The sequence below is a fragment of the Macrobrachium rosenbergii genome, chromosome 59, assembly GCF_040412425.1.
Source record: "Macrobrachium rosenbergii isolate ZJJX-2024 chromosome 59, ASM4041242v1, whole genome shotgun sequence".
In the NCBI taxonomy this organism is placed as follows: Eukaryota; Metazoa; Arthropoda; class Malacostraca; order Decapoda; family Palaemonidae; genus Macrobrachium; species Macrobrachium rosenbergii.
Genome location: NC_089799.1, coordinates 6,927,394 through 6,950,963, shown reverse-complemented (window position 1 = coordinate 6,950,963; position 23,570 = coordinate 6,927,394). Strand labels below are relative to the sequence as shown.

At 41.8% G+C, this 23,570-nt stretch overlaps 1 protein-coding gene across 2 annotated transcripts in view; it reads right to left on the bottom strand.

The window, feature by feature from the left end:
* Positions 1-23,570, bottom strand: part of LOC136837477 (probable sodium/potassium/calcium exchanger CG1090) — a 222,266-nt gene that overhangs the window by 92,670 nt on the left and 106,026 nt on the right. For both annotated transcript variants that reach the window (XM_067102267.1, XM_067102268.1), the window contains exon 3: positions 11,846-12,103. In XM_067102267.1, coding sequence (XP_066958368.1) covers positions 11,846-12,103 — 258 coding nt within the window. The remainder of the gene's footprint in view (positions 1-11,845; positions 12,104-23,570) is intronic.

The following is a 23,570-nucleotide window of genomic DNA, read 5'->3' as shown; positions in this document are numbered from 1 at the left end:
AAGTTTAAATTGTAACGTTCGTGTGTAGGAAGGAATAGGTAGCATTTAGGCATTTAATCCCATAGGAGAAATTTCCATATTCAACTTTACGATAGGTGGCCCTAAAGCCCTTTTCTCCTTTCTACCTGTCCCTCTTGGCAAATGTTCTTAACAGAGCGTAGACGCCTGAGGGAATGAATGCATCCCTGTTGACCTAGGCCGGTCAGCGAACAGGGAGAGAGAAACCAGCCGCCGAATCCAGCAGACGTCTGGGAAGTGGCTCTGTCACTGCCTTTGTCTATTATTTTATTTGTGAATGGTGAAGTACGAAATACTACCCGCAACTTCCGATCGTCCGTTGTTGTATGCGCGACAACGTTTCATCCTAAGGTAAAGTCTGTGTTTTGTTCAAAACTTCGTCCATTCTTTATCCTCTTTCTGTATTTCCCAATCTTTCTTTGTTTCATTCTCCAGCCACCATTTAGGGTAATCGCTGGTACGAAGTCTAGATTAAGCCAAATTATTATATTGTTTAGCGTTAGCCGAATTATCCCAGTAAGTCTCGGGGATTTAGGCAAGCAAGTCATTTTAATACTTTGGTATTTGTTATGCCTAGCGCTCATTGTTTGGGGAGAACTGTTGCGTCTTTGTATTTAATACCATCGTAACGAGTAGAGATTTTTTCTACGTCCGTAGTTGGTGACGTTTATCATAAAGTCTTTATTCCTTAAATATTCTTTGTTAAGGTTAATTACCCTTAACTGGTGACCTTTGGTTAATTAACGTCTGTCTTTGAGGTTAATTCGTGGCTTCAAGTGACAGGTTATGTGTATTCTTAGCATGCAGGGCTGTGAAACTTTACGTAAATTAAACAATAACTGATCAGCCAAGGCACCCATGTAACATTGACGACTTTGCGTAGAATCTGGAGAAAAGGAAATTAATTACATTAATTCCAGAGATAAAAGTCAGATATTGAATTCCATTTTACTCTTCCAAACAAGGAGCTAGGCATATAATAAGCAATAAGAAGAATAGTTAGAATAACAGGTATAGTGAGAATTAGCGTAGGAAAGTGTGCACTGAAAGCAGTGAGAGTCATAATTTGTAATGATGTGAGAAAGGGCATTTTTACCACGTTCGGACCATTCGAGTTAAGTCGTCTAGTAACGAATCCTAAGTCCGAATGCGCGGAGCCCATTTCATGTACACAAAGTAATTTAGTAATCGCGTTGGCAATTCCGATCGTTATTGTTTTCATATAGCGGGAATCATTCAAAACACCGTGTCAGTGAAATAGCGAACGAACGGAAATAGTAATTTTGCCATAAAATACATTTTTTTTCAGTAAAGTAAATTTGGTCCCGTCCGAACCACAGACTCGTTTCATTTTGATTCACTGTTAAACGGATGTTTTGCCGTGGAAAATACAATAACAAAAGACACAACGTTGTTTGGTAATTTCATTTTCCATCTTTAACGTAAATGCTATGCATGATTGGTATATTTAGAGTAAAATCTGGATACCTGCATTTGTTTCGTTCGTTGTTTTGAATTTTGTGCTAAAAAGAAAATACCTGCCATCTTGATTCCTCCGCTGTGCGGGTATTCGGAATTGTTTTGAACTGGGTGTGAAATACCCGCCATTTGGGGTTCCCGCGCCGCCAGAGGTTGTTTGAATTTAGGCCTAACGAGCTTTGGCCGCCATTTTAAGACCTTGTTATTGTGACTCATTGTTGTGACCAGACTCTGTTTTCAGCCACTTTTGGGAACTACTTTCTCGGCGTAGTAGTCCGCCTCGCAATATCTTAGCTAGACAGACTTCGGTAGACAAAACCAAGATATAATTTAGTCAGGGAAAGATAGGCCTTAGTTAGGATTAATACAATAACAAGTTCCTATACAAATACCTGCGGGAAAAACCATATAAAAAGAATTTTAAATTTTATGCTAAAGTCTTGTGACGTCACTTCGGCTCCTTTGAAGGTCAGATATAAAGCATCGCTAAGGAAGCCAAGACGATGTATCTGCATTTTATTTAGAACCATGCCATTGTGCAATTATGAAATCTTTGCTTAACATGTTCTCAAGCAGCAAGAAATTAGCTGATTGAAAATCTCTCTCTCTCTCTCTCTCTCTCTCTCTCTCTCTCTCTTCATTCAAGTAAGCCATGAAGTGATAACCTTTCAAGTGTACGTGACCCGCTTCAAAGAAAGACGGGCCGACACAGAAATTAAATTAATAAGTAAAAGAAATACCTCTGTCCCACAAGTAAGATGAGGGCAAGTAAGCTTTTACAGTGATAAATTGTCGGTCGACTGAGGCCTGCTACCCATACCCATAGCGAAACCATAGTTTTCACCCTCTGAACGAAGAGCAGTCAGCACTGGGACCAGCCACTCAAGAGTACCTTTAGAAAAAAAAAAAACCCAAATTCACTTTATTCCACAGTGCCAATAATTTGCTGCACTGTCATCAATTGAATATACTTCTACTTCTCTCTCTCTCTCTCTTTTACCTTCCCTTTCTCTCTCATTCAATTGTTACACTCTGCAGGGGTGTAGAGTGCCTTTCCTCCTATATAGCCTAGTTGGACTCCAGTAGAGGGTCCCTAGGAACACACTGGCACCATAGTGCCACCAAGCAACATATAGAAAATAAATAAAACCAAACAAAGGGAACACAGAGAAAGTTCTTCTGGAACCTAACCTGCACCAGTGCCTAGGGATACTGAGTGCCACCAGTGTGACCTGTACACGGCACACCCCAACTACAGTGCCACCTTTTGAAAGGGTGCCACGTCACTGAAGAGACACTTCCTCGCTGCCCAAATACGCCCGTCGACCCGGTTAGACGTGCTTCCCCACCAGAACCATGGCAGCAGAGAATTATAAAACCTTCCTGGGGCTGGGGACAGCGGCAGGTCTCACCGGCTTGGAACTTACCACCTGGGTCAAGGAGCAAGTGGACGACTTGGCCAAGCGGGAGAAGGAAGAAAGACTTGAACGGAGGAAGTATGAAGAAGAACGGAGGGCGTATGAAGCCGAACAGAGGCAGCTAGAAGAAGACAGAGAAGAAAGGAGATGACAGCATGAGTTAGCCTGCAAGGAAAGTGAGCTAGCCTTCAAAGAGAAAGAGCTCGAGCTGGAAAGAGCGAAAATGGAGAATGCCGAAGCTATGGCTAGACAGCAAGCCTCCAGCCCTACACCTGCTGCATCAAACGCTCCAATTTTGAGCATCAATTCCCTAGTCCCCAAGTGGACTGAGGACGAGCCAGAAACATGGCTGGAGGAGATCGAGGCTCTTTTTGATAACTACAGCACCACAGAGACGGAGAGAGCCTTAATACTAGCCAAGCATATGGAGGGAAAAGCCAAGGCAGCGCTTTGCTCACTGGAGAAGAGCCAGAGAGGCAACATGGTGGAAGTTCATAGAGTCATTACAAAGGCCTATGAAATAACCCCAGAAAAATGGAGACAGCGGTTCTGAGGTCTTGCCAAGGAATTCGGCTGGTCTTGGACGGAATGGGCGTGTCACAAAACCCAGTCCGGTACGCGCTGGTTCGACTCCTTGGCCTGTACGACGTTTGAGGATCTTTTCAATCGGACCATGCTAGAAGACCTTTACCAATGTGTGCCTGGGCCCCTTGCTGTATATCTTAACGATAAACAGCTCCCGACACTTATGGAAGCTTGTTGCATGGCTGATTTGTGGGAAACTTTTAATCAGTCGCATAGCACCTCTCAGAAGCGAATCGTTCCTCCGGCCTACCTCTCGAACTCCACTCGCCCGAAGAATGGACTGCCGAGCAAGACCACGTGCACCTATTGCAAGAAGGTGGGGCACGCTGAAGCTGAGTGCCGATTTAAACTAGGCACTAATAAGCAGCCTACCACTACCAGCCAGAACTCCTCTCCTGATTCATCCACTCAGCCCTCTCCTCCAACAGTTACTGCAGGCCACCGAGCCCATCCAAGAGACCCGTGCAAATCCTGTGGTGCTGCCAGCCACTACAATGCTGGATCTCCGGCCTGTCCACATCATGTCCCCACCACAAAATTTGTCAACCTAATTAGCACTTCATTCTCTGCGGCCGGTCCGCACCGGATCCTTTACCCTGAGAGACTGGAAACCCAGTTCATCTCGGTGGCCCCTCTTCAGAGCACTAGCCTGCCCGTGACCCTTCCGGTCACAGAAGACACTTTGGCAGACATTAGCCTGATCACTAGGGCCCAAGTGCCAGCCGGTGCCATGGTTGACGAAGCAACCCAGTGGAAAATGAAGTGGATAGAGGGCCACACCATTACCGTTCCCACGGTCCAACTCCAGGTTACGACACCTTGGGGCATGCTACCCCACCGCCTTGGCGTGGTGGGTGGAATTCGGCCTGGAGTGGCCTTCTTGCTGGGTCGGGATCTTCTCTGGGGAAGCCCGTTACCAACGCCACTTCGCAGCCATGTTACCTCCTCCACGGAGGCCCCATCTAGAACTCTCAATAATGACAAACCCCACCTTCCGCCCACCAAAGTGGTCCGCGGAAGGGCACAACCAAACTATTTTAGGCCTAGCCCTCTCCAATCGCAAAGGGCTGGCCCACCAAGAGGTCCTCCCCTCTCCCCGAAGAGATATTCAGGAGGAGCAGTACCGCTGCAGGACATGCAAGCGGACAGACCACTCCACAAATTGGGAGGGCTGCCCAAGCAAGCAACGCCCAGTGGACGCCCCCAAACAAGACTCTCGGAGAGGCTACAATCTCCTGCTGGGGCAGGAATCTCTGCTGCAGCCAAATCCAAGTCGTCCCAAGGTATTGCACCTCCGGACCCCTTGTCAGGCATGCCTGACCCTCAACTGCTGCCAGTGCCACTTGAGAGCACTGAGCAGTGCCACACTCCGTCCGCCACGGACGTTGAGCTACCAACAAAGTAGGCCCCTATGCCGGGTCTAAATCATGAGGCGAATCCTCCTCCGGGAGTTTTAGGATTCTCCATGCAGTTGATCATTGCAAACGGAGAGCCTCCAGCACCCAAGACTACTTCTTTGCCAAATTTGACTCCAAGGGATGAACCCCTGGAGGATCAAAATGTTACACCTTCTCTGGAAGACCAGGAACTGGCCTCCTCGGACGCAGGAGTCGAGATCGCTCTCGCTCCGGTTGTCGCAGCAGCCGGAGTAGGGAGCCCTCCTGTAGCTTTTGAAGTTGCCCCTAACTTCGCGCCCGCTAGCCCTTCTGGCCTGTCCCCAGAGTCGGTGCCCTCATCACCTCCTAAGCCTGCTACTAATAGGCCTTGGAGGAACCCGAAGAAGAAGAAGAGAGCCCAGTAGTTGCCGAGCCATGAGCTCATCCAGGCACTAGTGCCCTCTCGGCACAGTGCCCTACCATCTTAGAGTGATCCTGGCTCCTTGCCCAGAGAAGGTAGCCAGTGTGATCTCTTTTCTTGTACATAGCCTAGACCGCCTTAAGTACGGTACATCAATTTAGTAGCCTTGTTCCTTCCACTTACCACCGAGCCGCAGTAATCAAGTAAGTAGCATAAGTAATTTCAATACTCTTAACTATTGTGAAACGAGCCACGATGCTCATGACACGCATAGCCTAAGACCTCAGTGAGGCACCCATTTATCATATGAGGCAACCCTCATGAATGAACTAGTAATTATTAATTGTATTAAACATAAACCAAGTTGTAATTTAGTTAGAACATTAACTCTTACGTTGGTGCTACAGTCGGGGCAGGATAGGTTAGGCTAGGGAATACCATAGAATGTACCACTAGGCTAGTTCTAAAAACATCATGATTGTAGGGGGTAGCCTATAATAACCGTAAGCACCTTCTAGTACTATTAGAATTAGGTAAAGTAGTGATTATAGCTCATATCCTATCTAGGGTTAGGTAGTTCTGTAGCTAGGTAGGCTAACTAGGACTAATCTGCTCAGGGGAAGAAGAGTAACCTAATAGAGGCGAACAGCTTCCTTAGTACAGACCTTCGCGCCCAAAAAGGGAGTGAAGGCCCTCTTAAGGGGGGGAGCTTTTATAAATATTACTGCTGTTCACCCTCAATGTATTTCTTTGTAGTTCTATGAGATGAACCAACGTCCGTTGTAGCGGCCAAATCACATAGGCAAGTTTAAATTGTAACGTTCGCGTGTAGGAAGGAATAGGTAGTATTTAGGCATTTAACCCCATAGGAGAAATTTCCATATTCAACTTTACGATAGGTGGTCCTAAAGCCCTTTTTTCAATTCTACCTGTTTCTCTTGGCGAATGTTTTAACAGAGCGTAGACGCCTGAGGGAACGAATGCATCCCTGTTGACCTAGGCCGGTCAGCGAACAGGGAGAGAGAAACCAGCCGCCGAATCCAGCAGACGTCTGGGAAGTGGCTCTGTCACCACCTTTGTCTATTATTTTATTAGTGAATGGTGAAGTACGAAATACTACCCGCAACTTCCGATCGTCCGTTGTATGCGCGACAACGCTTCATCCTAAGGTAAAGTCTGTGTTTTGTTCAAAACTTCGTCCATTCTTTTATCCTCTTTTCTGTATTTCCCAATCTTTCTTTGTTTCATTCACCAGCCACCAGCCACCATTTAGGGTTGTTCGCATTGCCGAATTATCCCAGTAAGTCTAGATTAAGCCAAATTATTATATTGGTATTTTAGCTCATTGTTTGGGGAGAACTGTTTCGTCTTTGTATTTATCCCAGTAAGTCTGGGGATTTGGGCGTTTATCATAAAAAGTCATTTTAATACTCTGGTATTTGTTATGCCTTTAGCGTTCATTGTTTGGGAGAACTGCATGCAGGGCGTCTTTGTATTTAATACCATCGTAACAAGTAGAGATTTTTTCTATATATACGTATAGTTGGTGACGTTTATCATAAAGTCTTTACTCCTTAAATATTCTTTGTGAAAGTTAATTACCATATACATTAACTAGTGACCTTTGGTTAATTAACGTCTGTCTTTGAGGTTAATTCATATATGGCATTCAAGTGACAGGTTACGTGTATTCTTGGCATGCAGGGCTGTGAAACTTTACATAAATTAAACAATAACTGATATATATACATACATATATATAAGACACATACCATATATATACGTAATTTAATATATATATATATATATATACATATATATATATATATATACATATATATACATATATATATATATATATACATATATATATATATATATATATATATATATATATATATATATATATATATATATATATATATATATATATATATATATATATATATATATATATATATATATATATATATATATATATATATATATATATATATATATATATATATATATATATATATATATATATGTGTGTGTGTGTGTGTGTGTGTGTGTGTGTGTGTGTGTGTGTGTGTGTGTGTGTGTGTGTGTGTGTGTGTGTGTGTAATGACAATGTGGAGAAATTTCGCTACTGCATAGCCAGATTTATCACTAATATGACAGGGATTTTTGGTGTCCCTTCGAACTGTTATATTAGCTTACATTAGCATCCATTCAAATAGGGTCCAAGACAACATACTAGGAAAGTGAACATGCAAACGGGAGAGAGTGCAGTAAGGGTAGACGAACAGTGATTTTTATCTCGGAATAAATAACGTTAGCCAGTAACAGCCCACTGGTTCGAGCAGCCATTATCTTTCAAACTTACACCTCTGTGTGTGAGCAGTTTCCGAGGTAAATAACATGCTCTAGGAAAAGGTTATTTTCGACAGATGTTTAAGCATTCTCTTTTTTAAAAAGAACGCTGGCTCGTTTCAGATAGAGGATCAGATTTATGTTGATTTCAATATCAGTGATACACAAACTATAACGCTCTAGGAAAGGGTTATTTTTTCGACAGATATTTAAGCATTCTTTTTTTTTTTTTTTAAGAACGCTGGCTCGTTCCAGATATAGGGATCGAATTTATGTTGATTTCAACACCAGTGATACACAGACCAATATGTTAGAAGTGCTGATCGTAATCTATTGTAAAAGTGCTTGAAGTTGGTATGCTCTTCATCGTCTCCAGGGTGTGGTAATGAGAGGCACATTCCTTTCCCTCCTCAGCAACATGTAAAATGCACACAGTCAGAATCACACAGGCGAAGACTTACCATTTCCCGACCAATCGCTTCCCTTCTTGCACCTCGGCAACAAAGGATCCAACGCGACAGCTCGCCTGCACAATTCATTTGGTGATTATATTCATCTGGTGCTGCAGATGAAAGGCACACTTCATCTTAATGCTCATGTCCCAGTGAGAATCACGATGTCCTCTATTGTAAGGCCTCTGGTATGTCATTTTTATGATGTTCGTCTTTGCTTTTTAACGGGAGGTCTGAATGTCTGTTGTCCTTTTTTTTAGGAAAACTTTGTTAATGTTCCTGAAGATTGTATGGATGAAGACAACGATAGAGATCATTTTGTGACCTAGATACACTGAAGTTGAAGTCACTGCCTAGAAAAGTAACTTAAATGTCATTTTGCAAAATCAAATAAAGCATGTTGCTACTTTCATACATCTTCCAGTCGCTGTCTTCTGTAATACCCTTGAAAAAGAATTAATGAATTAGATTTTGTTAAGTTATATTTAGCAGTTTATAGAATGTGTGATTTTGCTTCTTTAGTACCAAACGTTATTAATTCACTTCCAATATATAGTTTCTATTGTTCTTTTGTTTACATACCAATTATTAATATATATATATATATATATATATATATATATATATATATATATATATATATATATATATATATATATATGTATATATATTATACATACATATTGTATATATATGTATGTATATATTATATACATATATTATATTAATATATATATATATATATATATATATATATATATATATATATATATATATATATATATATATATATATATATATTACAATTTTAGAATAAAAAATACTACCGTCTTCAGTGACAACTTGGGTGACCGAGCTCATATAAGAATATTTAATTTTTTTTTATAATTGCTTATTTTATATCCGCTTAAAATTTTCTAAGAGCTTTCTGTGCGTCCACTGGTTCAACAGAAATATCCTTTTCATTCGTTAGAAGATTAGCTTCTATTGTTATCTTTTATTCTTTTATCTTTCTACATATTTTATTTCCTCCTCCTCCTCCTCCTCCTCCTTTATTCGTAAGGCTAGAAGATTAGCTTCTGTTATCTTTTATTCTTTTATCTTTCTACATATTTTATTTCCTCTCCTCCTCCTCCTCCTCCTCCTCCTCCTCCTCCTCCTCCTCCTCCTCCTCCTCCTCCTCCTCCTCCTCCTCCTCCTCCTCCTTCTTTATTCGTAGGGCTAGAAGATTAGCTTCTGGTATCTGTTATTCTTTTATCTTTCTACATATTTTATTTCCTCCTCCTCCTCTTCTCCTTCTTCTGCTTCTTCGTCTTCTTCGTCTTCTTCTTCTTCTTGTTCTTCTTCTTCTTCTTTATCCTCAGGCCTAAGCCAGATTAGGCTGTCGCTTTTATGGCCGTCAAGTAAGAGAAAATCAATAATAATTCTGGTGACTATAAAGTGGTCCAGCAGTGACTTAACATCTCTTCCCTACATAGCATAACTCTTTAGAATATTCTTATATATTTTTCCTTCGTGTCATCTCTTTCAGTCTCAGCTTTACCTCCTTCCTTACTAGTGTTTCTTGTGTTTTGTTTGAAAAATACATGAAATATATCTTATTTCTCGGTCTTCTTTCCCTCGACACTCATAATCACAGCCTTAAATTGTCACCCTCCACTGCTAATATTTCAATCCTTTTTCTGTAAGGCATCTTTCCAGTCTTGTCGAAGTTTGTCGTATTAAAATTTAATTACGGTTGGATTTTTCATTCTTTTATTTTTGTCATCTTTTCTTCGTGGATTTGGAATGCTTGAATTTAATACTTATGGTTAGGTTTTTGTACAATTTAAGTGCATAGATGGAAAGATATTAAAGAAAAAAAAGGTCTATATGGAGTAAAATTACTGTTATTTCAACCTTAACCTTGTGAATGTGGGATCCCATGCCATATAAGCCAAATGTCGTATTATGAATTATTTTTCCTGACGCTGAATTTTCGTATTAGCCCCTCTTTCTTGTTAAAAATCATTTAATTATGAAAATTGCTATATACAAATATTGCGGGCATTGAATATGAAACAAAATTGTAACCACATTTTTAGCCTTTTGACAACCTGAAGATTTTATTGTGTTCAAATCTTCGTCAGTGAATTTATATCAAAGTGATAGAAAATTGGAAGCAAAGTTTTCTTGATTTTTTCTACATGGACCCTAATTAGATATTCAAATTACAATGAGTTTTGTAATACCTTCTGATTACATGAATTCATCCAATTGAACAATTTTATGTTTCCATTTGATGATAACCGATACGAAGTCGCTTAAAAGAACATGCTTCATAAATTAAATGAAATGTCAGCTAAAATATTTTTTTCGGAGTATCCAAGAATACCATAGCCATAAATATGTTTTTCAGTTAATATGACTAACGTTACATAGGGATCATAAATTATGTAGATGTTGATAAGGCTTCGTTAACGTTTCAGTAACCAAATGAAGCAATATAGTTTCATGGACCTCAGGAACAATTTGTGCTTTAATAACACTGATAATATCTTTTAGAACCTAATGTTTTACGAAATGACAAATAAATGTCTTGGAGGCTTGAATAATTTTCCGGGAGCTTGGATAATTATCTTGGAGGCCCAGTTATTGTTTGAAAGGTATAATTCAAGTTTATTGGTTTGATGAAGGTCTCAGTATTACAATTAATGTTTTGGAGGTTTTCTTAATGTCTTTGAAGCCCAAATAATGAGACATTATTTGAGCTTCAAACATTAAGAAAACCCCCAAAACATTAATTGTAATACTGAGACCTTCATCAGACCAATAAACTTGAATTATACCTTTCAAACAATAACTGGGCCTCCAAGATAATTTAATTATCCAAGCTCCCGGAAAATTATTCAAGCTTCCAAGACATTTATTTATAATTTCGTAAAACATTAGGTTCTAAAAGATATTATCAGTGTTATTAAAGCACAAATTGTTCCTGAGGTCCATGAAACTATATTGCTTCATTTGGTTACTGAAACATCTACATAATTTGTGATCTCTATGTAACGTTAGTCATATTAACTGAAAAACATATTTATGGCTATGGTATTCTTGGATACTCCGAAAAAATTTTTTTAGCTGACATTTCATTTAATTTATGAAGTGAGGATTAACATTCAAGGATTCAATTGATTTCTTGGAGACTAGATTAGTAAAACTTTAAATAATGTTTTAGGGAACTTATCAGTGTTCAAACGACTATTTGATATCTTAATGCCTATTTAATACTTAAGAGCCCCTCGCAATAGGACAGAAGACTTTCCCTGTGTAAGGAAACTAATTATTTTGCCAAGCTTCCAGCTTGCTCCGCTCCTGAGTTGTAGGTTGTGCATTGTTTGAAAAAAGTGGTAGAATATGAAATGCAGTTGAAGAGGAGAGAGTGTGACAATGCCTGCAAGCAATCTTTAGCGTAATTTAAAGTCCACATTATTTTCCCTCATTGTTTTTCGAAAGTCTTGTGTTAGCTCTGTTGCAGTTTGTAGAGTAAGTTGCCTGCGATTGGCTGCATCCCTGATTTATGAATTTCGCAAGATTAAGTCGGAAATAGACAGATAGATACCAAAGAAATATACAGGATGAAATATGAAAACTGACTTCGGTCCTTGTTGTTGTTTACAAGCATTTCCCATAACTCAACGGCTACGCTAACGAAACAACAAAGGCACAAACGAGGGGACAAAACGAACATCTACACATACTCACAGTCGCAAATCATCTCTAGAGACGGGACGAAGTACTCGTCGCAGACGATGGCGATCGCGAGGAACATGTACGTGGTGACGATGATATGGACGATGAGTCCTCCGCTCTTCCTGCTCTCGGGACTCATGAGGGGCTGAGGAAACTGCTCGATGGCCGGAGGGGTGCAGTTGTCCTTCGGGAAGCCGGAGGAGCTCGAAGCCAGCAGGCGGCGGGACACGACGGTCTCCTGAGGGACCTTCTCCTCCGAAGGGGATTCATCTGGAAGTAAGAAATTGATGGGGGTGATCATTCTGATGTTATTGACGAGTGTCTGGAAGTGAGGAATTGAAAAGGGTGATCATTCTGATGCTATTGACTAGTATCTGGAAGTGAGGAATTGATGAGGGAAACCATTCTGATGTTATTGAAGAGTATCTGGAAGTGAGGAATTGAAAAGGGTGGTCATTCTGATGTTGTTGACGAGTATCTGGAAGTGAGGAATTGAAAAGGGTGATCATTCTGATGTTGTTGACGAGTATCTGGAAGCAAGGAATGGAAAAGGGTGATCATTCTGATGTTGTTGACGAGTATCTGGAAGCAAGGAATGGAAAAGGGTGATCATTCTGATGTTATTGACGAGTATCTGGAAGCGAAGACTGGAAAAGGGTGGTCATTCTGATGTTGTTGACGAGTATGTGGAAATGAGGACTGGAAAAGGGTGGTCATTCTGATGTTGTTGACGAGTATGTGGAAGTGAGGACTAAAAGGGTGGTCATTCTGATCTGGAAGCAAGGACTGGAAAAGGGTGGTCATTCTGATGTTGTTGACAAGTATTTGGAAGTGAGGACTGGAAAAGGGTGGTCATTCTGATGTTGTTGATAAGTATCTTGAAGCGAGGACTGGAAAAGGGTGGTCATTCTGATGTTGTTGACGAGTATCTGGAAGCGAGGACTGGAAAAAGGTGGTCATTCTGATGTTGACGAGTATCTGGAAGTGAGGACTGGAAAAGGGTGGTCATTCTGATGTTGTTGAAGAGTATGTGGAAGTGAGGACTGGAAAAGGGTGGTCATTCTGATGTTGTTAACGAGTAAGTGGAAGCGAGGAATGGAAAAGGGTGGTCATCTGATGATGTTGTTGAGTATCTGGGAGCCAGGACTGGAAAAGGGTGGTCATTCTGATGTTGTTGGCGAGTATCTGGAAGTGAGGACTGGAAAAGGGTGGTCATTCTGATGTTGTTGACGAGTATGTGGAAGCAAGGAGTGGAAAAGGGTGGTCATTCTGATGTTGTTCACGAGTATGTGCAAGCGAGGAATGGAAAAGGATGATCATTCTAATGTTGTTGACGAGTATCTGGAAGCGAGGACTGGAAAAGGGTGATTATTCTGATGTTGTTGACGAGTATCTGGAGTTGACGAGTATCTGGAAGTGAGGAATTGAAAAAAGTGATCATTCTGATGTTATTGACGAGTATCTGGAAGTGAGGAATGGAAATGGGTGGTCATTCTGATGTTGTTGACGAGTATTTGGAAGTGAGGAATGGCAAAGGGTGATTATTCTGATGTTGTTGACGAGTATCTGGAAGTGAGGAGTGGAAAAGCGTGGTCATTCTGATGTTGTTGACGAGTATGTGGAAGCGAGGAATGGAAAAGGGTGATCATTCTGATGTTGCTGACGAGTATCTGGAAGCAAGGACTTGAAAAGGTGATCATTCTGATGTTGTTGACGAGTATCTGGAGTTGACGAGTATCTGAAAGTGAGGAATTGAAAAGGGTGATCATTCTGATGTTATTGACGAGTATCTGGAAGTGAGGAATGGAAAAGGGTGGTCATTCTGATGTTGACGAGGATCTGGAAGTGAGGAAAGGAAAAGGGTGATCATTCTGATGATGATGAGTATCTGGAAGTGAGGAATGGAAAAGGGTAATCATTCTGATGTTATTGACAAGTATCTGGAGGTGAGGAATTGATGAGGGTGATCATTCTGATGTTATTGACGAGTATCTGGAAGTGAGAAATTTAAAAGGGTGATTATTCTGATGTTATTGACGAGTGTCTGGAAGTGAGGAATTGAAAAGGGTAATCATTCTGATATTATTGACGAGTATCTGGAAGTGAGGAATTAAAAAGGGTAATCATTCTGATGTTATTGACGAGTATCTGGAGGTGAGGAACTGAAAACGGTTATCATTCTGATGTTATTGACGAGTATCTGGAAGCGAAGACTGGAAAAGGGTGGTCATTCTGATGTTGTTGATGAGTATCTTGAAGTGAGGAATGGAAAAGGGTGATCATTCTGATGTTGTTAACGAGTATCTGGAAGTGAGGACTTGAAAAGGGTAATCATTCTGATGTTATTGACGAGTAACTGGAAGTGAGGACTTAAAAAGGGTGATCATTCTGATGTTATTGACGAGTATCTGGAAGCAAGGACTTGAAAAGGTTGATCATTCTGATGTTGTTTTCGAGTTTCTGGAAGCGAGGACTTGAAAAGGGTAATCATTCTGATGTTTTTGACAAGTATCTGGAAGTGAGGACTTGAAAAGGGTGATCATTCTGATGTTATTGACGAGTATCTGGAGGTGAGGAATTGAAAAGGGTAATCGTCCTGATGTTATTGACGAGTATCTGGAAGTGAGGAATTGAAAAGGGTAATCATTCTGATGTTATTGACGAGTATCTGGGAGTGAGGAATTGAAAATGGTGATCATTCTGATGTTATTGACGAGTATCTGAAAGTGAGGAATTGAAAAGGGTGATCGTTCTGATGTTGTTGACGAGTATCTGGAAGTGAGGAATTGAAAAGGGTGATCATTCTGATGTTGTTGACGAGTATCTGGAAGTGAGGACTTGAAAAGGTTGATCGTTCTGATGTTGTTGACGAGTACCTGGAAGTGAGGACTTGAAAAGGTTCATCGTTCTGATGTTGTTGACGAGTATCTGGAAGTGAGGACTTGAAAAGGTGATCATTCTGATGTTGTTGACGAGTATCTGGAAGTGAGGACTTGAAAATGGTGATCATTCTGATGCTACTGACGAGTATCTGAAGTGAGGAATGGAAAAGGGTGATCATTCTGATGTTATTGACGAGTTTCTGGAGGTGAGGAATTTATGAGGGTAATCATTCTGATGTTATTGACGAGTATCTGGAAGTGAGGACTTGAAAAGGTGATCATTCTGGTGTTGTTGACGATTATGTGGAAGTGAGGACTGGAAAAGGGTGATCATTCTGATGTTGTTAACGAGTATCTGGAAGTGAGGACTTGGAAAGGGTGATCATTCTGATGCTATTGACGAGTATCTGAAGTGTGGAATGGAAAAGGGTGATCATTCTGATGTTATTGACGAGTTTCTGGAGGTGAGGAATTTATGAGGGTAATCATTCTGATGTTATTGACAAGTATCTGGAGGTGAGGAATTTATGAGGGTAATCATTCTGATGTTATTGACGAGTATCTGGAAGTGAGGACTGGAAAAGGGTGATCATTCTGATGTTATTGACGAGTGTCTGGAAGTGAGGACTGGAAAAGGGTGATCATTCTGATGTTATTGACGAGTATCTGGAAGTGAGGAATTGAAAAGGGTGATCATTCTGATGTTATTGACGAGTATCTGGAAGTGAGGAATTGAAAAGGTTGATCATTCTGATGTTGTTGACGAGTATCTGGAAGTGAGGAATTGAAAAGGGTGATCATTCTGATGTTATTGACGAGTTTTCGGAAGTGAGGAACTTAAGAGGGTGATCATTCTGATGTTATTTATGAATATCGTTGCTCAGAGTTGATTAGGGTAGAATAGAGCCAGTTTTCTGGTTAAGTAAATGGAAGTCGGAACAATATGAAGTATAACCACAAACAGAATAGACGACAGAATAAAACAGAATGGGGTTCAATCATTGTCTGCATAAATTTTTATAAATAAGATATGGGGATGCGTGACGTTTTCTGTTTAAAAAAATACGCAAACCAAAATTGCGAAGTAATTGAAGTCTTTTTTTTATACCTAAGGTCTATCGCTTTCAATCGACTAATGCCAAAAATTCTGGCGAAATTGTGGCTCACATACATTTCTCGTGTAAAACAATATCAGTCTATTATTAAAAAGGTAATTGAGCTGAAAAAAAAATAGATGCTTTAATAAGAAATTATAGGAAGACTAGTATATATATATATATATATATATATATATATATATATATATATATATATATATATATATATATATATATATATATATATATATATATATATATATATATTTTTATAAATATTCTGTTGTTCGCCCTCTATGCAGTTTTATTGTAGAGACGTCTTTGTCCGAGCAGGGTAGGCCAGGTATTTCAAAAATAACGTTTCATTTGCATTAGGGGCCTAACCCACAGGGAGGGTTTTAACACAGTAACCTCTAAGAACGGTGGACTTAAGCTTCTTTTCCTTTATCCTATGCATTCGGCGATGTCTCGGTCAAATTTTCAGACTGCCCCGGGGCATAAGGGCGTACGGATGCTGCCAGCCACCCTGTTTGACTGGAGACAGGTCAGAGAGATTCTCGCCATGAATGAAAACGCACGTCGTGTTTAGGCAAAACTGTGTCCTTTGTTCCCCCCCCCCCCCTTGTCTTTTCATTAGTGAACAACAGGTCAATGTGTTTTCCAGAAACTGCATCGTCTGTTGCAGTGCGCAAGCAAACCACGTAACGGTAAGTCTGAATTTGACAACATCTGCTGTTTGCTAATATTTCTTCCCCTGTATTTCAACCTTTCTATTGTTCCCTCTTCACCACCATCTACGAATAGTGGTATAAACAATTTACTTTTATGAAGAGTAAATTAAGAATAATTTATATTGCTTAGTGACACTCAACTATTCCCGTGCAGTAATTAGGAATTAAGGAAGGTTAAGTAAGTAATTTTCAGCATTCAGGCAGCCTTGTGTCTCGATCCCATTGTTCGGAAGAGGAATAGCTTTTACCAGTACGGAATTGCTTACCATATAATCCGTTGTGTTAAAACCTTATGTGAACGAAAGGGAAAATTGACTGTGTCCAAAGTTGGGCGATTGTTCAAGTAATTTCCTAGATAACTACATATTCTTTGTGTCGGGGTTTTCCTCTCAACTGGCAACCTTATTCAATTAATAATTGTCTGTCTTTGAGATTAAATTTTAGCTTCAAATGACAGGTTACGTGTGTCCTTGGCACTCAGGGCCTCATAAATTACGTTAATTAAGTAAAAAACTCATCAGCCAAGCCCCATATGTAACATTGTCAAGCTTGCTTAGGATCTAATTAATTTAGAGAAAGAATCTGGAGGAAAAAAAATTAATTACACATTAATTTCAAAAAGAAAAGTCAGATATTTAATTTAATGTTACTCTTCCAAACAAGGAGGCCGCACAAGGAATAATAATAATAATAATAATAATAATAATAATAATAATAATAATAATAATAATAATAATAATAGTTAGAATACCAGCTATAATTAAGAAATTAGCGTAAGTAGGAAAGTGTGCATTGAGAGCAGTATAGCTAACAATTTACAAAATCTTAAAAAGTAGCCCTTTTGACATGTTCGGATACTGTGCTACATTCTAGCGAAGGTTGTTGGCGACTTTCAGTCATTGTTAATATTTTGCTTTTCCCCGGCCAAGGATTAATGCATGATATTGATTTTTGAACGCGTTACTTATGCACGATAACGAGCGAAGAAGTGTGCCCAACGTGTCTCTCGTAGGATAGGGGACAAAATTTGCGGATTTCGTTAAATTTCAAAATCAATAAACGCGTTCCCCACTACCGAAGGTGCTGTATCAAGCGTGATGGAGTTAATAAAGGTTCATATAGCGGGAATCATATAAAAATCCTGTGTCATTAAAATAGCAAATGAACGGCAATAGTTAATTTCACCATAATTTGCATTTTTCAGTAACATAAATTTAGTCCCGTCAGGACGTCACGAATCTATTCCCTTGTCTCGGCATCGGACGGCTATTTCCATGCTAGGAAGACAACAAAAGAAAAAAAAAAAAAGAGAAGCAAGAGTAGCATAGTGATTTCGTTTTCCATCTCCTTAACGTAAAATCCTTTGCATGGTTGGTATAGTTAGAGTAAATCTGTATTCCTGCATTTGCTTAGTTCATTTTGTGAGAGGAATTCGAGTGCTTTGTGTAATTGACTTGAGAAAAACGCGCTTCGAAGATCAGAGTATTCAGCTGCCAAGGCCGTTTCTAGAGCCGTTTTGAATTTGCTTAGGCTAACGGGATTCGCCTGCCATCCTGGGAACGCTTCCCATGTCCGCCATCTTAAAACCTTTGTTGTTTGTCTGTGGGACTTGGGTAGTCCAGTCACTCTTAGCTTCTGCCTCACTGCCCTTCGGGACTACATCATTGGGCGTAGTACCCCACTCGCAAAATCTTACCCAGATAGACTTTGGTAGATAGAGACTAGGATAGGGTTTCATACAATAGATAAAAACAAGATACAATTTAGTCAGGGAATGATAGGTCTTAATTAGGAAATATACAGATAACAAGTTTCTATACAAATACAAAGAACTTATAATTTTACTCTGAACTCCTCAGGGTAGACATCCAACTCGGCTTACGATTGTTAAAAGCAATCCCCTAAGGAAGCCCAAGACGACGTATCTTCAATTAAGAACCCTGCCAGTGTGCACTTATAAAAATTTTACTCAAATTTTTTTCAGGCAGCACAAATTGGCTGACAGAATATCTCTCTCTCTCTCTCTCTCTCTCTCTCTCTCTCTCTCTCTCTCTCTCTCTCTCTCTCTCTCTCATATCTTCAAGTAAGCATTCAACATAACCTAACTGAGTGTACGTGACCCTCTTCAAGGAAAGAAGGGTCGACACCGGGACAATTAATTAAATTAAACCAAATAAAAGAAACACCTCTGTCCCACAAATAGATGAGGACAAGTTAAGATTAATTACAGTGATAAACTGTCGGTCACGAGTGAGGCCTTTTATCCAGACCTAAGCAGATAGTAGCCTTTCCTCTCTGCATGAGAAGGGGGTTGTAGCACCGCGGGTACTGGGACCAGACACTCACGAGGGCCTTTAAAAGCAACCAAAGTCACTTTTCCTTCCACAGTGCCTAATCTGAAGCACTGTCATCAACTGAATTGCTTACATCTCTCTCTCTCTCTTTTCCTTCCCTTTCTCTCTCACTCCTTTGTTACACTCTGCTGGGGTAGAGTGCATTTCCCTAATATAGCCTAGTTGGACTCAAGTAAAGGGTTCCTAGGAACGCATTGGCACCACAGTGCCACCAACCAAGCAAACTAGGAAAAAAAGAAAACCCACAAAACCAGACAAAAGGAACAAAAGTCCTTCTGGTACCTAACCTGCACCAGTACATAAGGATACTGAGTGCGCCCAGTGTGACCTTTACACGACACACCCAACCACAGTGCCACCTTTTGAAAGGGTGCCACATCATTGAAGGGACACTTCCTTGCTGCCCAAGTACGCCCAGTCAACCCGGGTAGACGCCCTTCTCCACCAGAACCATGGCAGCAGAGAATTATAAAGCCTTCCTGAGCTAGGGACGGCAACAGGTCTCACCGGATTGGACCTCGCCACATGGGTCAAGGAGCAAATGGACGACTTGGCCAAGCGAGAGAAGGAAGAAAAACTTGAATGGCGGAATTATGAAGCTGAACGGAGCGCGTATGAGGCTGAACAGAGGCAGCTAGAAGAAGAAAGAGATGAAAGGAGAAGACAGCATGAGTTAGCCTTCAAAGAGAAGGAGCTTGAGCTGGAAAGAACAAAAAGGGAAAATGCCAAAGCTATGGCTAGACAGCAAGCCTCCAGCCCCCCTACTTGCTGCACCAAATGCTCCAATCTCGAGCATCAATTCCCTCGTCCCCAAGTGGACTGAGGACGAGCCAGAAGCATGGCTGGAGGAAAACGAGGTACTCTTTGATAACTACAGCACCACCGAGACAGAGAGGGCCTTAGTACTAGCCAAGCACATGGAGGGAAAAGCTAAGGCAGGGCTTTGCTCACTGGAGAAGAGCCAGAGAGGCAACGTGGTTGAAGTTTGTAGAGTCACCACTAAGGCCTACGAAATAACCCCAGAGAAATGGAGACAGCGATTCCAAGGTCTCGCCAAGGAAGTCGGCTGGTCCTGAACTGAATGGGCCTGTCACAAGACCCAGTCTGGTTACCCGCTGGTTCGACTCCTTGTCCTGCACAACATTTGAGGACCTTTTCAATCAGACCATGCTGGAGGACCTTTACCAATGTGTGCCTGGGCCCCTTGCTGTATATCTCAATGATAAGCAGCGCACCACTCTTATGGAAGCCTGTCGCATGGCTGATTCCTGGGAAACCTTCAACCAGTCTCACAGCACATCTCAGAGACGCACTGTGCCACGGGGCTACCTCTCAAGCTCAACTCGCCCGAAGAATGGACTGCCGAGCAAGCCTACGTGCACTCACTATAAGAAGGTGGGGCACACTGAAGCTGAGTGCCGATACAAACTAGGCACTAACAAGCAGCCTCCTACTACCAGCCAGAACTCCTCTTCGTCTTCATCCACTCAACCCTCTCCACCAACAGTTACTGCAGGCCACCGAGCCCCTACAAGAGTCTCGTGCAAATCCTGTGGTGCTGCCAGTCACTACAGTGCTGGACATCCGGCCTGTCCACATCATGTTCCCACCACCAAGTTCGTCAACCTCGTTAGCACCTCATTATCTGCAGCTGGGCCGCACAAGATCCTTTACCCCGAGAGACTGGAGACCCAGTTCATCTCGCTGGCCCCTCTTAAGAGCTCTAGCCTGCCCGTGACCCTTCCGGTCACAGTAGACACTGCGGCAGACACTAGCCTGATCTCCAGAGCCCAAGTGCCAGCCGGTGCCATGGTTGATGAAAAAACCCGGTGGGAGATGAAATGGATAGAAGGCCACACCATTACCGTCCCCATGGTCAAGCTCCAGGTTACGACACCTTGGGGCACGCTACCCCAATGCCTTAGCTTGGTGGGTGGAATTCGGCCTGAAGTGGACTTCCTGTTGGGTCAGGAACCTTCTCTGGGGAAGCCCTTCACCAGTGTCACTTCGCAGCCAAGCTACCTCCTCCATGGAGACCCAGACTGTAGGAGAACCTGGTCAAGACAAAACCCCACCTTCCACCCACTGAAGTGGTCAACGGAAGAGGCACACACTGAACCACTCTCAGTCTAGCCCTCTCCAGTCGTGAAGGGCTGGCCCACAAAGAGGTCCTCCCTCTCCCCGAAGAGACGTTCAGGAGGAGCAGTACTGCTGTAGGACGTGCAAGCGGACGGGTCACTCCACAAATTGGGAGGGCTGCCCAAGTAAGCAACGCCCAGCGGACGCCCCAAAACAAGACTCTCCGAGAGGCTCTGATCTCCAGCTGGGGCAGGAATCTCTGCTGCAGCCAAATTCAAGCCATTCACGAGGTATTGCACCTCCGGACCCCTTGTCAGGCATGCCTGACCCTCAACGGCTGCCAGTGCCACTTGCAAGCACTGAGCAGTGCCACGCTCTGTCCGGCATGGACGTTGAGCCATCAATTGAGAAGGACCTTGTGCCGGGTCTAAATCATGAGGCGGATCCTCCTCCGGGAGATTCAGGATTCCCCACGGCACTAATCATAGCAACCGGAGAGCCTCCGGCACCTGACACTTCTTCACCAAATCTGTCCCCAGAGGATGAACCCCTGGAGTATCAAACTGTTACACCTTCTCTGGGAGACCAGGAACTGGCCTCCTTGGACGCAGAGGTCGAGATTGCTCTCGCTCTGGTTGTCGCAGCAGCCGGAGTAGGGAACCCTCCTGTAGCTTTTGAAGTTACCCCTGACTTCACACCCGCTAGCCCTTCTGGCCTTTCCCCAGAGTCGGTGCTCCCATCACCTCCTAGGTCTGACACAGATAGACCTTGGAGGAACCCGAAGAAGAAGAAGAGAGCCCGGTAGTTGCCAAGCCATGAGCTCATCCTGGCACTAGTGCCCTCTTGGCATAGTGCCCTACCATCTTAGAGTGATCCTGACCTCTTGCCCAGAGGTAGCCAGTGTGATCTCTTTCTCATACATAGCCTAGACCAGATTAAGTACTGTACATCAGACTAGTAACCTTGTCCCTTCCACTTACCATCGAGCCGCAGTAGTCGCGTAGGTAGTGTAACTAAAACCAGAAAATCTAAACCATTGTGAAAAGAGCCACTATGCTCATGACACGCATGGCCTAAGACCTCAGTGAGGCAAATATTTATCATATGAGGTAAACCTCATGTATTAACTAATAATTACTAATTGTATTGAACACAAAAACCTTGTAATTTAGTTAGTTCATTATCCCTTATGCTGGTGCTACGGTCGGGTTAGGACAGGTTAGACTAGGGAATACCATAGAATGTACCACTAGGCTAGGTCTAAAACATCATGATTGCAGGAGATAGCATGTAATAACCGTAAGCACACCTTCAAGTACAGTTAGACTTCTGTAATATAATGATCAAAGCTCATATCCTATCTAGAGTTAGGTAGATCCGTGGCTAGTTAGGCTGCACGTGACAAATCAGCTCAGGGGTGAAGAGTAACCTAATAGAGGCGAACAGCTTGCTTAGTACAGACCTTCACGCCCAAAAGGGAGTGAAGGCCCTCTTAAGGGGGGGGGGAGCTTTTATAAATATTCTGCTGTTTGCCCTCTACGCAGTTTTATTGTAGAGAAAATACGCGAACAATGACAGGGAGACGTCTTTGTCCGAGCATGGTAGGCCAGGTATTTCAAAAAATAACGTTTCGTTAGCATTAGGGGCCTAACCCACAGGGGGGGTTTTAACACAGTAACCTCTAAGAATGGTGGACTTAAGCTTCTTTTCCTTTATCCTATGCATTTGGCGATGTCTCTGTCAAATTTTCAGAATGCCCTGGGCCCTAAGGGTATATGGGTGCTGCCAGCCACCATGTTTGACTGGAGACGGGTCAGAGAGATTCACGCCATGACCGAGAACGCACGGCATGTTTAGGTAGAACTGTGTCCTTTGTCCTCCCCCCTTGTCTTTTCATTAGTGAACAACAGGTCCACGTGTTTTCCAGAAACCGTATCATCTGTGGCAGTGCGCAAGCAAACCATGTAACGGTAAGTCTGAATTTGACAATATCTGATGTTTGCTAATATTTCTTCCCCTGTATTTCAACCTTTCTATTGTTCCCTCTTCGCCACCATCTATGAATAGTGGTATAAACAATTTAATTTTATGAAGTCTAAATTAAGAATAATTTGTATTGCTTAACGACACTCAACTATTCCCGTGCAGTAATTAGGAATTAGGGAAGGTTAAATAAGTAATTTTCAGCATTCAGGCAGCCTTGTGTCTCGATCCCATTGTTCGGAAGAGGAATAGCTTTTACCAGTACGGAATTGCGTACCAGATAATCCGTTGTGTTAAAATCTTATGTGAAGCGAAAGGGAAAATTGACTGTGTCCGGATTTGGGCGATTGTTCAAGTAATTTCCTAGATAACTACATATTCATTGTGTTGGGGTTTTCCTCTCGACTGGTGACCTTATTCAGTTAATAATTGTCTGTCTTTGAAGTTAAATTTTAGCTTCAAATGACAAGTTATGTTTGTCCTTGGCACTCAGGGCCTCATAAATTACGTTAATTAAGTAATAAACTCATTAGCCAAGCCCCATATGTAACTATATATATATATATATATATATATATATATATATATATATATATATATATATATATATA